General features: G+C 35.8%; 1 protein-coding gene across 13 annotated transcripts in view; it reads right to left on the bottom strand.

Moving 5' to 3' along the window:
- Positions 1-14,448, bottom strand: part of MYCBP2 (MYC binding protein 2) — a 256,295-nt gene that overhangs the window by 29,859 nt on the left and 211,988 nt on the right. For all 13 annotated transcript variants that reach the window (XM_087435962.1, XM_087435968.1, XM_087435963.1 and 10 more), the window contains 8 exons: positions 13,207-13,374; positions 8,294-8,451; positions 6,552-6,751; positions 5,549-5,698; positions 4,085-4,245; positions 2,879-3,035; positions 2,479-2,703; positions 367-432 (listed from right to left, as the gene is read on the bottom strand). In XM_087435962.1, coding sequence (XP_087292088.1) covers positions 367-432; positions 2,479-2,703; positions 2,879-3,035; positions 4,085-4,245; positions 5,549-5,698; positions 6,552-6,751; positions 8,294-8,451; positions 13,207-13,374 — 1,285 coding nt within the window. The remainder of the gene's footprint in view (positions 1-366; positions 433-2,478; positions 2,704-2,878; positions 3,036-4,084; positions 4,246-5,548; positions 5,699-6,551; positions 6,752-8,293; positions 8,452-13,206; positions 13,375-14,448) is intronic.

The following is a 14,448-nucleotide window of genomic DNA, read 5'->3' as shown; positions in this document are numbered from 1 at the left end:
CAACCTACGTTTTAACCTGAAGTGTAGGCGAATTGAGGTGTTAATTGTGAATTGGGTCTATGATGAATTTTGAGGCACCCTAAATCTTTGCAGGGGAGCAGGAGGCTGTAGAGGGTGGAGGACTATAGGCATAGTATAATCGCTTACGACTAGGGAACATTTAGGGCAATAATGGGTAAGATGTTAAGCACAGGGATGGTTGTGACTGTTCCTATATATGGACCATTTGTCAATTTAGTGTTCTGTTAATAGATGATTTCCTATAACACTTTGGTAATGTGCCCAAATTAGAACTCAACAGTGGAGACTGAGAGGAAGAAATTTCTTCCTAGGTAGCAAAACATTTAATGACAAAATTTTAATTACCTGCTTTATTCTGCACAAATCTTCTACTGCTTTGCCAGTTAAGAACGTCATTGAGGTAACTTTATTCTATAACAGACAATTCAAAATAGTTAGTCATACTCCTGCTCCAGAACTTACAATACCACATCAACTCTTTTGCCTATCTTTTATGGTCCTTCCTAGCTGACCTTATTGCATCTGTTCAACTAACCACAATTCCTACACCTCCAGTTTTTTCTTATTCTCTCAAACTCTATGTTAAATCTCACATATCAGCCTTTCTCCACAGGCTCTGAGAGAGTAGCTTGGCATTCTCTCTTTTTATCCAAAGTCTAAACATTTAAATTTTATCTCTATCATGAAGCCTTTCAACAACTCTGCTTGTCACTCATGTCCCACTCTCATCACTATATTCTCACTGCTTCTGCAAGTAAAAGGAAGGAAGGTACGTAGCTTAACCAACAAATACTTCTGAGTATCACAATGTACCCAGACTACCTTATGGACTCAGAGACAGATATATGAGAATGATGGGTTTCATCCCCTTGAGATCCTTGCCAAACTAGGGAAGGAATCTTAACACACAAAATAAATAGCAAATAGGAGAAGTTCAACACCTTTAAGTATTGAAGAGTCATGCTGGTACTAGAGCCAGAGACCTTAAGGATGAGTAAATTTTATGCAAAGCACATCAAGAAAAAGATTAACTAACACATTAATTCCTTGGAGAGCTGCATACTTTCAGTGCTATAGGCTGATGCAATTCAAATCAACAAATGCTGTGTATAAGGCACTGTGGTGGACACAGACGTATATAAGCCATAAAGATGCATACAACTTACACGAGGTTTCTTAAAAGGAAAGCAGATGTCAGTATATATACTGGGACTTTTAAAAATAAATATTGTTATGATTATCTCCTCTAAAAGGCAAAAATGTCATATTGATTGCAATCACTGTTTTAGGGGAGAGTATGTTCTGGTTTAAAATGTACCACGAATCAAAGATAACTTTGTACTGGGCAGTGAGTTCTAGCCAGAAAAATGTTTTGATTTATTACACTTGATAAAGTAGTTGTACCAATTGAAACTCTTAAATCTGAACAGGAGATAAGCTCATGATATATTAGGGAAGTCCCTTTTGCTTATTCAACACCAGGGAAGAATTGAATCTGCAGTGATGGACAGTAGTTGGGGGTGGCTGTGGATGGCAAGGAGTGCTCTGACTGCAGACTCGACTTCTGTGGTTGGCATTCCATCCAGGTTATCTGACACCCAGCCCCAGCACTGTAGCTCTTCCTGGGAAAGGAAATATGGGAATAGGATGGGAGTGCTTGGCAATGGTCCAAGAGGATTTATTAATACTGTATCTGCTAGCAAGCCACATCCATCCTGAGGGAAAAAATTCCAAGTATCCTTCCCCAGGAATGGGGGTAGAAGCATGGGGATTTGGCAGTTGGTGCTACTTTCTCCTTGGTTCTTAATACTCGAGGAAATAGGACACTTTTTCCTCTGTTCAGCGCCTTTTATAAAAGAATGCTTAGTTTAGTTGAAACAAGTGGACAGGCAAGGGCTAGGGAGAATCATAATTATTTACGTTAGTCCAGGCACTCCCCCTATTCGCCGTATGATGGCTGGGCATGAGGATTAGAAACTGAAAGCTATTTACACTATAGGTCAAAGTATATTAAGTCCATCAGAGTAATGTTAAAAAGAAGCCAGAGGAGAGAAGGAGTAATTTTTATAGAGGAGGTGCTGGGAGAGGATTTCTCTGCTGGGTCTTAAGAGATTTTGGGAGAATCTAATGGGCAGAGTTTAAGGGGAGGACTTCTAGGCCAAGGGAATAGCTTAAACAAGGGCATAGAGGTAGAAAACTAATACAGTAGAAATTTATTTTGCTTAGTTGTAGCCATGGTATATTTGTAATCAGAACTCTTTATAGAATTGGTATTCCACAGTGCCCCCAGTCATATTAATCTGTTTTTAGACAAGATTTCTTTGGGAAATATAAAAATGCTATTTGGTTGGTGAAGTTCCAAATGAAAATCTTTTTGCTAAACTCAGAAATGAGAGTGCATGATTACTAAAGGTCAGAAAAGAATTAATGAACCACAAATTAAGTTTCCTTTCTTACCCCAAGATCTCGGGAATTGTCCACATGAATAGACACATAGCGGGCATTGATTCCTTTTACACAGTTGATGGTGATGTTCTTAGTTTTGTTTTTATCCTCATCTCCTGATTCCCAAAAGGTTTCTGTGGAACCATCTGTCAAACTGCCAATCATGGCAGGTCGGCTTGAAGTTTTTATGTCAACAATGCTGGTTAAGTCCTTTAAGCACATTACTATGCATAATTCCTACCAGAAACAAATATAAGTAATTATAATACTCAAATGGAAATCTTGCCTGATAACAAAATAAAAAGACATGAGATAAGAAAAAAAAGTAAGAATCAAATTGTTTATGAGTAACTTTCAGTTTCTCCTTCAATACACTGTTGAACATTAATAGGATAACAGTTGAATGACTGACCTGACTCATAGCTTCAAAGCCAGACTGTATACTGATGCTGAAACTCTCTTCACTATCTCCATCGTCTGATTTTGACAAAATATTGTTAATGTGATGAAAGACATTGCTCTGATGGAGGAACTGGTGATCAGATTGCTTGAATTTCAGACTCCAGCATCTAAAAAGGCATAAGCAATATATTAAATAATTCTTTTTAAGGAATTTCTAAGGAATTCTTGGAAAAAAGTACTCTGTAGCTAACGTTTCAAGAAATCTTAATGCTCTAGATAAAAAATAAAAAATAAAAAAATTCAGGAAACAAAATCATTGCTACTGTTTTCTTTTTGAGAAATAAAGATAATTTCTTTGGAACAAAGTAAGTTCTAAGGAAAGTTCACCCATTTTAAATGTAGAAAAACTGGATACGTGAAGATCAAGGCTACAGAAGCAAAAAAGGTAAAAAATCAGTTTTGTAGACAAGTGTTATACCAATTATAAGAGCCTTTCAAATTTATTAGTCTTACAATTCCATAGTTATTCATCAGAGTATGACACGTCTTGTACTTCAAAATCTTGTGAGGAAGAAACAAAATCTCCCCTCTGCTGATCTTATCATTAGGGATGCGGGAAGCCGAAATCACTCCATCAACTTTATTTCTCATAAAAATCAGTGGAGGATTTATATATATGTGTAGTCTGGTATGTGGATCTACAAACAAGGTTCACAATGTAAAAGTAATGTTAAATCTCAGCAGGTTTGGACTTAAAAGTAGGTGACGCTCCTCAAAATAGTTTTAGGATTGGCTGCATATAACTAGGTTCCATTTCTCTTAAGATTCTTTTCAATTCAAAAGCCTACTTTGATTTCTGTTTTTGAGATCTCATTCTCTCTCTCCCTTTTGTGACATTTAAGATTCTACTCTTGGGCAGCATTGAGACAATGGATTTGGGGTAGGAGAGAGTGGAAAGTGAGGAAGACTGCCACAGATGGTGACAATTTAGAGCACTAAGAGGTATATTATCCACATTTTACAAAGGGGCAAACAGGTGTGAGCTAAGAAGAAGGACAATTCTAAATTATGACAGTAATGAGGGAAGCACCGTTCACACAATGTAGGGATTCTTTGTATCTTACTATTTAAAGAAGTCTTCCAAGCATTTTATGCTTTGAATACTCCATAAAAATCTCTTCTTCAACATACTTAGAATGCTTAGATATAAAATTACCTGAGGGCCATTTGCTGTAATGAACTGCCGCTGGGGAGAGACATCATAAGATCAGAGATAGTTTGAAGCAGGCGGTGAAACGTATGTGGTAAAGGATGAGCGGCTTCCCCTGCAATCACTATATCTGAGAGTGGATGTTCACATACTCTCGTATCCTTCTCCTAAGACAGAAATTGAAAGCAAGTTGATCAGTTTGTGTGCTTGAAGGAATTTTCCCCACGAAAGAATATTATGCATACTTAAAAGTGTTATGTATACTTTAAAGATACTCGTGTAACTGAAATGTAAACAAAACTAAATCATACCCAAAACACACATTAAGATTAACTAATTATGTTTATACTATTTTTAGGGAAAAAGTGATAAGGTCACTCATAAATAAAATCACCAAACAAAAGAATATCATACATAAGCATCAACTCTAGTGTAATCACAAATCTATTAGCAGGGTGAATCCATATGTGTACACGGAAATGAGCCGTTCCTCTCAGTTGAGCCTCACCTTTGACCCACAGAGTTGTAAGCCAATAAGAAATTGTTTTAGTCCAGTGAGTTTTGGGGTGGTTTGTTATGCAGGAATAGATAGCTGTTATAGGTGTGCTACAATCTCACATTGTAATTGTGGATTTTTTTCTATTTTTCCTTGCAGTTCTGTCAATTTTTACTTAATATTTTTAAGACTATACTGTTAGCTACATACGTGTTCAGAATTTATCTTTTATCATTTTTGTAGAGAGCCTCTTTATCCCTATTAATAATTTTGTCTCAAGTCTATTTTTTCTGGTGTTAAAATAGCTGTACCAACTTTATTTTGGTTGGTATTTATCTGGTATATCTTTTCTAACCTTCTACTTTTAATCTTTCTGTATCTTTATGTTTTAGATGCGATGCTTATAAACAGCATCTAGCTTTTTTTTTCTCTATCTATTCTGATAGCTTTGTCTTTTAAATGGAGGATTTAGTCCTTTACTTTTTTATTCCAGATATGGAAATGAGGCCACAAGTCACAGAGCTACAGAGGTAAAAATGGGGCTGGAACCCAGGCTTCCAGTTCACTGCTTTTCCCTTAAGCAGGCTGCCTCCTATAAAATCCAAGTTCCTTCTAGCCAAAAACATTTTTGAATTTTATGTTCCTACACAATACCATTTTACTCCCTGATATCTTATAGCAATGTTGTAAAGCAGACTGATCGCCTATGTAATAATGTTGCCCTGGTTATCCATCTTATATTCTACTGTAATAGTTTATATCTTCCAGTTGATCCCTTCATGACAATGATGTTCAGTGAGAAATCAGAATTGACTGACAGTACTTTTGCTAGAGAGAAAAAACTTACACTAAGTATAGTTAATATGTTGCTCACAGCACTGAAAGTTTATTCTTGCCTTTAGGTTATATAATCTGTGAATGACCTCATGCAAATTATTATACTATATAGAAAATTAAAATTACATCTCACTTACTTGTTCTGCATTTTCTTTGTTTGTTTTATTTTCCTCATCCTCTTCTTCCTCTGGTTCTACTGGAGCAGGAGTCAATGATGCCACAAAATGCCACAGAATATCATGCAGAGAAGTTGTTTGGATGACATTACACAGAAGCCAGTTGAAAGCCTGAATAAACAATGGTTAAATGAGTCCAAGATAAAAAGAAAACATACAAGTAAAAAATGCAGGGCTTTTCTTACTCAGAAGAAAGCACCTCACGGATTAAGTGTTTTAAGGAAAGAAACTAGGAAGTCTGACTTTCATTTCACTGAAAGCACACTGAACTTGAAATAGTCAATACTTTTGGTCCTAATTTTAAAAAAACATAATAGGAAAAATAACACTTATGAAATGCAATACCAAAATACTTTTTCAAACCACTTTTTATTTCAAAGATTCATCTTAATATTAATTCACTCAAGCAGATTTTTTTCCAACTTGCATTTAGGATCAACACAGACTGTTTCTCAAGCTCTACACAAGCTACCACTTACTTAAATATATTTATATTGTTCCCATCAACAAAGTGGCAGGTTATCATATCCATGACAAAAAAAAAAGATTTACTATATACAAGTCTATGATATACAGCAATCCTATCATTTCCAGAGAATAGGTCGACTCAGATAAGTTATCGTTAAATTTATAACTCAAAAGCCCTACTTCTCATCCTCTTTGCATGATTATTCTAACTGAAATGACAATGTGATTTCAAAAAACTTTTAAAAAAGATATCAGAATTCAAATAATAAAGCAATTCAGAAATAAAATTCTTTAGAGTGCTTAAATATGGAACTCTAAATTCACTTATATTCATAAACTTAAGAGCTTAATTTTGAAATAAATGCTTGATATTTTCGATTGGCTAATATCTCTTAATTTGTTGTAATTTGTTTGGTAGAAAAGTGACACCATTAAATGGAATCATCACACGACTTGTATGATCAATGAATCAATAACACCATTAACGTATTCATACCTCCATAGCAAAAACTCGACAAGCAGATTTCCTTAAGGCCTGTTTCATTGCTATTTCAAGACCTTCTAGATCATGATGCTGTATAACAAAAGCTAAAACTGGCCATTGGAAATTTCGTTCTCCTTTGGAAAGAGAGCTGTGGGCTGAGATTAGCCGGGAAAGCTCAGGAGATGGATGTCTCAAGAGGGAAGAACCAACTTCTATTAAAAAAAAAAGAAAATTATTAATTTTCATATGCAATACTATGATTAATATATTTAAGATGATAATAACAGTATCTAGCTTATTCACTTCAGAGTCTTTGGGGTTTTTTTTTTTTTGTTTGTGCATGTGACACAAATCATAACGACTTCAATTTTTATCGAGGCTCAGAAAGATTAAATATCTTCCTTTCCTAAAGTCATACAGCTATTAAGTTGCAGAGGTGGGTTTTTTTTTTTTTTTTTTTTTTTTTAAAGATTTTATTTATTTTATTTTTCCCCCCAAAGCCCCAGTGGATAGTTGTATGTCGTAGCTGCACATCCTTCTAGTTGCTGTATGTGGGACTCGGCCTCAGGATGAATGGAGAAGCGGTGCCTCGATGCGCACCCGGGATCCAAACCCGGGCCACCAGCATCGCAGCGCGCGCACTTAACCACCAAGCCACAGGGCCGGCCCCAGAGGTGGGTTTTGAATACAGGGCTGAATGTAAAGTTCGTGCTTTCTAAAACACTAAACACTAATTTATTTTCTTCTTAAATGGAATCTATATTTTATCCCCGTCATATTCTAAAGCACTGCTTTATAACAAAGGTGTCTCAATAAGAGCCCAAAAATATTTGTTGAGGGCTGGCCCCGTGGCGTAGTGGTTAAGTTCCTGTGCTCTGCTTTGGCCGCCTGGGGTTCACGGGTTTGGATCCCAGGCGCAGACCTACACACCACTCTTCAAGTCATGGCTGTGGTGGTGTCCCACATACAAAATAGAGGAAGCTTGGCACAGATGTTAGCTCAGTGACAATCCTCCTCAAGCAAAAAGAGGAAGATTGGCAACAGATGTTAGCTCAGGGCTGATCTTCTTTATCAAAAGAAAACAAACAAACAAAAATTTGTTGAATGAATCTATAAATCATTGGGGCATGCTCAATAATATTTTCCATGGAGATCTTCAATAAGATACATAATCACCTACCTATAAATGTTAAGCCAGATCTTCATTTTAGTAAGTGGCCTATCGGATAAATCATCACAATATTATCTTTTTCTCTTGGGTTTCTTTCTTTATTCTTGAGACAGAATCAACGAGCCCCAATTTGGGGCTGTTGATAGTAATTGGTCCAGATTATCTGATTAAGAGCTATTCATATGCCCCAATTTTATTATCTATTCAGAGTGGTAGCAGCTACAAGAGTGATTAGCTCCTATTGAGAGTGGGAAGACAATTGTGAAAGTCAAGTCATTGGAACTACTGGTTCACTGAAGCTTAGTGGAAGGGATAATGGCAGCAATATTTGGCTCAGATATCTAACAAGTAAGATTTTAAAGGTCAATTTATTCTTGAATAATCACTGGATGATCTCTGAGGGTCTCTTTCAACTGAGATGGAAAATTTAGAAAGGCACATTTATGGCAGTGTCACATAGAGGAAACGTACACCACAATTTAAAATTAATCCACTCCTCTTCCTTCAAAAATTAGATTAAAAACAATATCTGCAAATAAAACCATTTGGATCATTCAGTCTTCCTTTTCATCTTTATACTTACCAGTATCTCCACTGTTAACTCTTCTTCTAGGAATGGCTTTAACTCGTGCAGGTAAAATGGAGTGTTGTTTATCATATTCAGAAGCAACAACTGAATATGATCTCTGGAATACAGTTCTCTTTGCAAGATCAGTATCAGTTATGGGACTAGTTTCCAAACTGCAGATAGTACAAGATCACAGATAAAAACTTATGGAAAAAAGTGAACGAAGTGAAACTATAATTAGTTTATAATAGTGTAGTCAAATATGTGAACCTATATTCACGTGGAAAAACACAAATTCAACACCAACATGACAATCTCTCTTTAAATCATAATTTGATCTTTCCAAATGCAGTAACATTTTGACTGATTTCAGAACTGCATCTTAAAGCTTTTGGTTTTCTTAAATCTACTTTGCCTTTTAAATTAAAGAGAAGAAAACACATCAAATGTCCTAAGCTCCTTTCAGAATCAAAAGCACTGTAGTGGAAGTCATGTGTCATGAGATTCAGGAAAAACAGGCAGATATATTCATAACAGCACTGAATAGAAAGAGAATGGATACGTACATACAGAAACCTAATAAAGTGGAAAGTCAAATGATTCCATTTTCTTTTGGTACATGAGTGTTCTATTAGGAATCTCATTCTTGGGAAGTGCTGCCCCAAGCCCTTTCTAGAGCATGGCCACACCAAAGTGTAATGAGAGGTAACAAACTGATTTTTGGTATCAGTTACATTATATTTACATTCTATATGAAACTCAATGATTTTCATTTAGGTTTAAGTAAACTAACAATTTTTCTATCTACTATAGCAATATTAAAGAACACTTGTAAAGTTATTAAGATGGTAATAATTCCCTTTATTGAGGCATTTTATAAAAAAGAGAAATCTCTTACTTTTTCTTTAAGACAAATTTACATACTATTCTTTTCATTTATGCTTTTTTCTGTCACCTCATTTCAAATTGGGATATTTTTGCTCACCTTGAGTTCTGGAGTTGTTTCTTTTCCATCATTCAAGCCAGGTTTGAAATCCTATGTCCTCCAGAAAAGCTTACACATTTTCTAGTAAGTGGCTAACTCCTTGGTCGCTTTCTTTACTCACCACCTCTCTAAGTGTACGTACATTCTTGTTTGAATAGACTATAAATGTTGTACGTAACTGACTGGAGTAAATGTGCCAGGATATTGGTTTGGGCTGTTTGGTTCCAGAATGACCAGGGTATAGGGACATGTTAATTTAATTCACTTCATATACGGCATTACTATAAAGCACAAGATATCTGTTCTGCTTTCAGAGGAAGTTTACCTATCAATTTAAAAAAAAAAGAATTGCTACACAACCTAAAAAATAAGACTTGTTCTTATAAAAATGCTCATCCTTGTGAAAAAACTCAAGCAACACAAGAAAACCCAAAGGAAGCAACAAAGATGACCATAATTCACTCAACTTTGGCTACCTTGGGCCAGATAATTCCTTGTCGTGGGGAGCTGTCTTGTGTACTGTAGGATGTTTGGCAACTTCCTTGGCCTCTACCCACTAGGATGCCTGTGGAACTAGCCCAGTTATGACGAACAAAAATATTTTCAAACATTGCCAGATGTCATCTGGGAGGCAAAATCAACCCCCATTGAGAACCACTGATTTAATGGATTCATTATTCATCACCTATTATAATAGCTTGAGTTTTTGTCAAGACTTTCTAAAAGACTAGCTCAAAGGTGCTATATTCCCTGAATTACTGTATGCTTGAGAACGTCTCAATCTGGCTGAATATAAAACACTGGGGTCATAGTTTCTTTTATTTAGGATTTTGTGAAAATTATACATACGTGCATAGTCTTTTAAATATGCTTTTCATTAATCATTTGATTCATTTGTTTATCCATAATTAGCTTCTAATGTGTGTATCTGACTGATTGGGTAAAACTTCTAAGGTAATATTTTCTTCCTTTGGAGCTTTAGAGACATTGTTTCATTTTTTTTCTTTCATTTAATGTTGTTATACAGAAGTCTACATTCAGTCTTTCTGCTTCGCAAGATGACTTGTTTTTTCCTGCTCAGATATTTGAAAAATTCTCATGGTTTTTTCTTAGAGTTTCAATAACTTAAGCTATTTCTTACATTTACCTGTTATAAAAATTTCCTTTTCATCTGGAAATTCAGTACTTTATTATTTTGAGAAATTTTTTCTTGTAATATAGCTTTAGATAAATTTTGTTACATGTTTGTTGATTTTTCTACTTTAAAAATACTGGTTATTCTTACGTTGGATTGTCCTGTTTCCATACCTGTTACTTTTGCTATAACTGCTATAATCTCTTTGTCCTTTTATTCTTTACTCATTGTGATTATCTCAAACTTTTCCTCCATGTCAAAAATTCAATTTACTATTCTAAACATTTCTAATTTATTAGTCTTATAATAATGCTGATTTGGCCTTCAGTCTGTCCTCTTAGCTCTGTAATGTATCTTTTTACCTCATTCTGCTTTTAATCTCATTCTCATATTTGACTCTTTGTTGTATTAAATTTATGTTTTTATCAAGTTTTTCAGTACTACAGAGTATTTACAGAAATTTTCTTTTTTTCCTTGAGAAAGTCTTCTTTCAGCTTGAGTTCTTCATCTGACTTGCATGACATACTACTTATTTTCATTTTGCTAATGCTTAAAGTAGGCAGCTCTGTCTAGGTCTTCTGTTGGTTCTGATAAAGTATGGGTGGATTTTCCTAGACTTCCCTTCCCAAAATATTTGATATCTGTTTTATTCCTCTCCCAGAGATAACCTGAGATTTTACTGAATATTCTATACTAGGGACCATTCCACCTAGTTGGGTGTACAGCCTATTTCTGTGGCAGCACTCCCTGGGGTCTTGGATTGTTGCTCTGCTTCTGCATGGAGCAGTGGAAAACAGAATTCCCTAGAAGATTTTCAATTTCTTCTGTGACACTACTGATGATACTAGGGACTTATCCACTAGAGGATTTTACCTTGACTGTGATATTCTATAATACATAAAATAAATATCATAGATATATTTCTGTATCTTTACCTAGAAGTTTATGCCACTTGATTTTCATCCTATAAGGTAATACTAATCCAACAAATCACACTTATCAGACTAGTCTCAAAATGGTTTCTAATACTTAAAAAAAAATCTCTCTCCTTTAGAGACACTTTATTATCTTTAAAGATCTAAAGGGCTGTACTGTACTGTTTGGAAAAAATTTCAAGAGCAGTTCCTAGAAAACTCTGACGAATAATCCACACACGTGGGGGAAAAAGCAACGATTTTCAAAGGAAAAACACTCATTTGGGTATACATAAGTTCTCTTATGCTTATTAAAGTAGCTGCTATATCAGTATATAATTATAACTGTATAGTACTAACACAGTGGCGTATCTTAATGAGCACGTTCTTTCCTCCTTTAGCAAATTTCTTTTCCAATGATATCATGTACACAGTTAGTCATGCCTGAAATCTTCATGCTCTCCTAAACCTATCCTTTTCATTAGCCTATTAGTCAACAAGTCACATTGATTTTTCACACAAAACATTTCCTTTATCCATCTTTTTTCATATTGTCAGCTCTGCTATTAGAGCAGTAAGAAAAAGCATACATACATGAATAAGGTAAAGCATACATACATGAATAAGATGGCAGAGGCAGACTAGTTGGAGAGAAAAGATCAACTAATGAAGTAATAAAAGATTCCATTATGTGATATTGTAATGATTTTGTGCTGTGGTAAATCAGACTAGAGAAAGGTCACTTTTTTTTTTTTTGTGAGGAAGATCAGCCCTGAGCTAACATCTGCCAATCCTCCTCTTTTTGCTGAGGAAGACCAGCCCTGAGCTAACATCTATTACCAATCTTCCTCCCTTTTTTTTCTCCTTTTCTCCCCAAAGCTCCAGTAGATAGTTGTACGTCATAGTTGCACATCCCATTAGTTGCTGTATGTGGGACGCCGCCTCAGTGGCGTGGATGGATTTCATATCCATCTTTTTTCAGTTGCCAACATAATCCAATTCTACACACTTAGCTGAAAGCTTCGATTAAATTTTTCAGCTTTTCAATTGACACTGTGAGACTATCTGCATTTTTATCATGTCATTTCTCCTCTAAAAAGTCTCAGTTGTACCCTATTTCTTTCTGCATTATATTTACATGCTTCTATTCAGTTTTCAAGACGCTCTTTGATAATACCATACCTAAGCAGTGGTGGTGGGGGGGGCACATTGCAAGCAATAATCCAAGAAGTTTGAGATTTATTTTCAGTGCTACTTCTCCCATGAAACTTTCTCTAAGTACTGCCTCAAAGTGACCTTTCTCGGGGGCCGGCCCCGTGGCTTAGCGGTTAAGTGCGCGGGCTCCGCTACTGGTGGCCCGGGTTCGGATCCGGGCGCGCACCGACGTACTGCTTCTCCGGCCATGCTGAGGTGGCGTCCCACATACAGCAACTAATGGGATGTGCAACTATGATGTACAACTATCTACTGGAGCTTTGGGGAGAAAAGGAGAAAAAAAAGGGAGGAAGATTGGTAATAGATGTTAGCTCAGGGCTGGTCTTCCTCAGCAAAAAGAGGAGGATTGGCAGATGTTAGCTCAGGGCTGATCTTCCTCACAAAAAAAAAAAAGTGACCTTTCTCTAGTCTGATTTACCACAGCACAAAATCATTACAATATCACATAATGGAATCTTTTATTACTTCATTAGTTGATCTTTTCTCTCCAACTAGTCTGCCTCTGCCATCTTATTCATGTATGTATGCTTTTTCTTACTGCTCTAATAGCAGAGCTGACTCACTGTCTTTCCTGAGATGGAAGGATGTACAAAAGAACTTCTAGAACATTCTTTTCTAGTTCAAAGTCTTTCTCCCATCAAACGCTGGCTATTCAACAGAGAGGAGAGAACTCACATACCTTGGTGGCATAGACTTCATATTGCTCTCTGGCTCTTCGAATACATTCGGACTTGCATCAGGAGTTACTGATATGTACGGGGCAGGTACAGATGTTGAACGTAGATATCTCATTTCATCCTGGAATAGGTTGTCATCTTGATAGCCCACAAAATTTTCATGATGATGCCTGCATTAAATCAAATGCATTAACTTAAAGTATGATGGCAATATGGACACTTTTCATTTTTAATCTTCTTCGTAAAAGTAAAAGCAGGACATGTAAATCTATAATTAAGGATTAAAGTATTAAAATAATCATAGATGTAAGTAGAAGGAAAGTCTGATAATTTTGCACACAGATATTCCAGGTACCATAAACATTTCAAATCCAAAATTGAACTCATTTTCTTTTCTTTTGAGAACTTTTCCATCTTCCTGTGTTTTGGTGAACGATCCCACCAAGTGCTTAAGCTAAAATATCTCAGTGTCATAGCAGGCTTAGCCCTCAATCATGACCAGTCACTCAGGCCCATGAATATTAAGTTTGCTCTCACAACTATTCTCCTTCTCATTCCCTGTCATCATGGCCTTAGTTCAGGCTCACGATGTTTCTTGCATGGACCACTGAAATATAGGCAGTCACCCTTCTGGTTGGAACATATAAAAGAGTCAAATTTGAGAAAGATTAGATATACGAAATGTTCCATGAGTTGGGGGGGTGTCAATTCCCCAGAGAGTCAAAAATATAAAATCCATAATTATGGTATGCCAGCATTTTTTTACATGTTTTACAATTTGATTCTTTCTTTTTCAAACTGGAACAAAGAAGGATTAATTTAAGTCCACTAAGTGGTCTGACTGAAGCTAAAGATTTGTTGCATTTGGCATACCTGATGATTTCCACCTCAGTCTCAAATGTATTTAGTCTTACATTTTCATTTTTGTTTCCCATTCATTTTACTGAAATAGTAAGTAAAAATTAAAAAAAAAAAAAAACCTACATAACTCTGCTGCACAAAGAGGACAACACTGCCAAAATGGAACTGTTGGTTGGTAAGCCATGCCAAGAGGCAATTTCTAGAATTTTCATTTGTTAGTTGATGAAAAAAATCTGAATTTGGTATGTGAAAGGCTGTTTTAGACTATCAGTGTATAATATACAGAAGTATAGGCCGTACCACTTAACTCCAAAATCGGAAAATAATACATTATTAACAGGCTTCTCTCTACCCTCAGTTATGCCCTTTTATCCAGTTTCCAC

The sequence above is a fragment of the Ceratotherium simum genome, chromosome 10 (genome assembly GCF_057802395.1).
Source record: "Ceratotherium simum simum isolate JZ-2026a chromosome 10, ASM5780239v1, whole genome shotgun sequence".
Taxonomy (NCBI): Eukaryota; Metazoa; Chordata; class Mammalia; order Perissodactyla; family Rhinocerotidae; genus Ceratotherium; species Ceratotherium simum.
The sequence above is the reverse complement of the archived record's forward strand: the minus strand, read 5'-3'. Positions and strand labels throughout refer to the sequence as shown.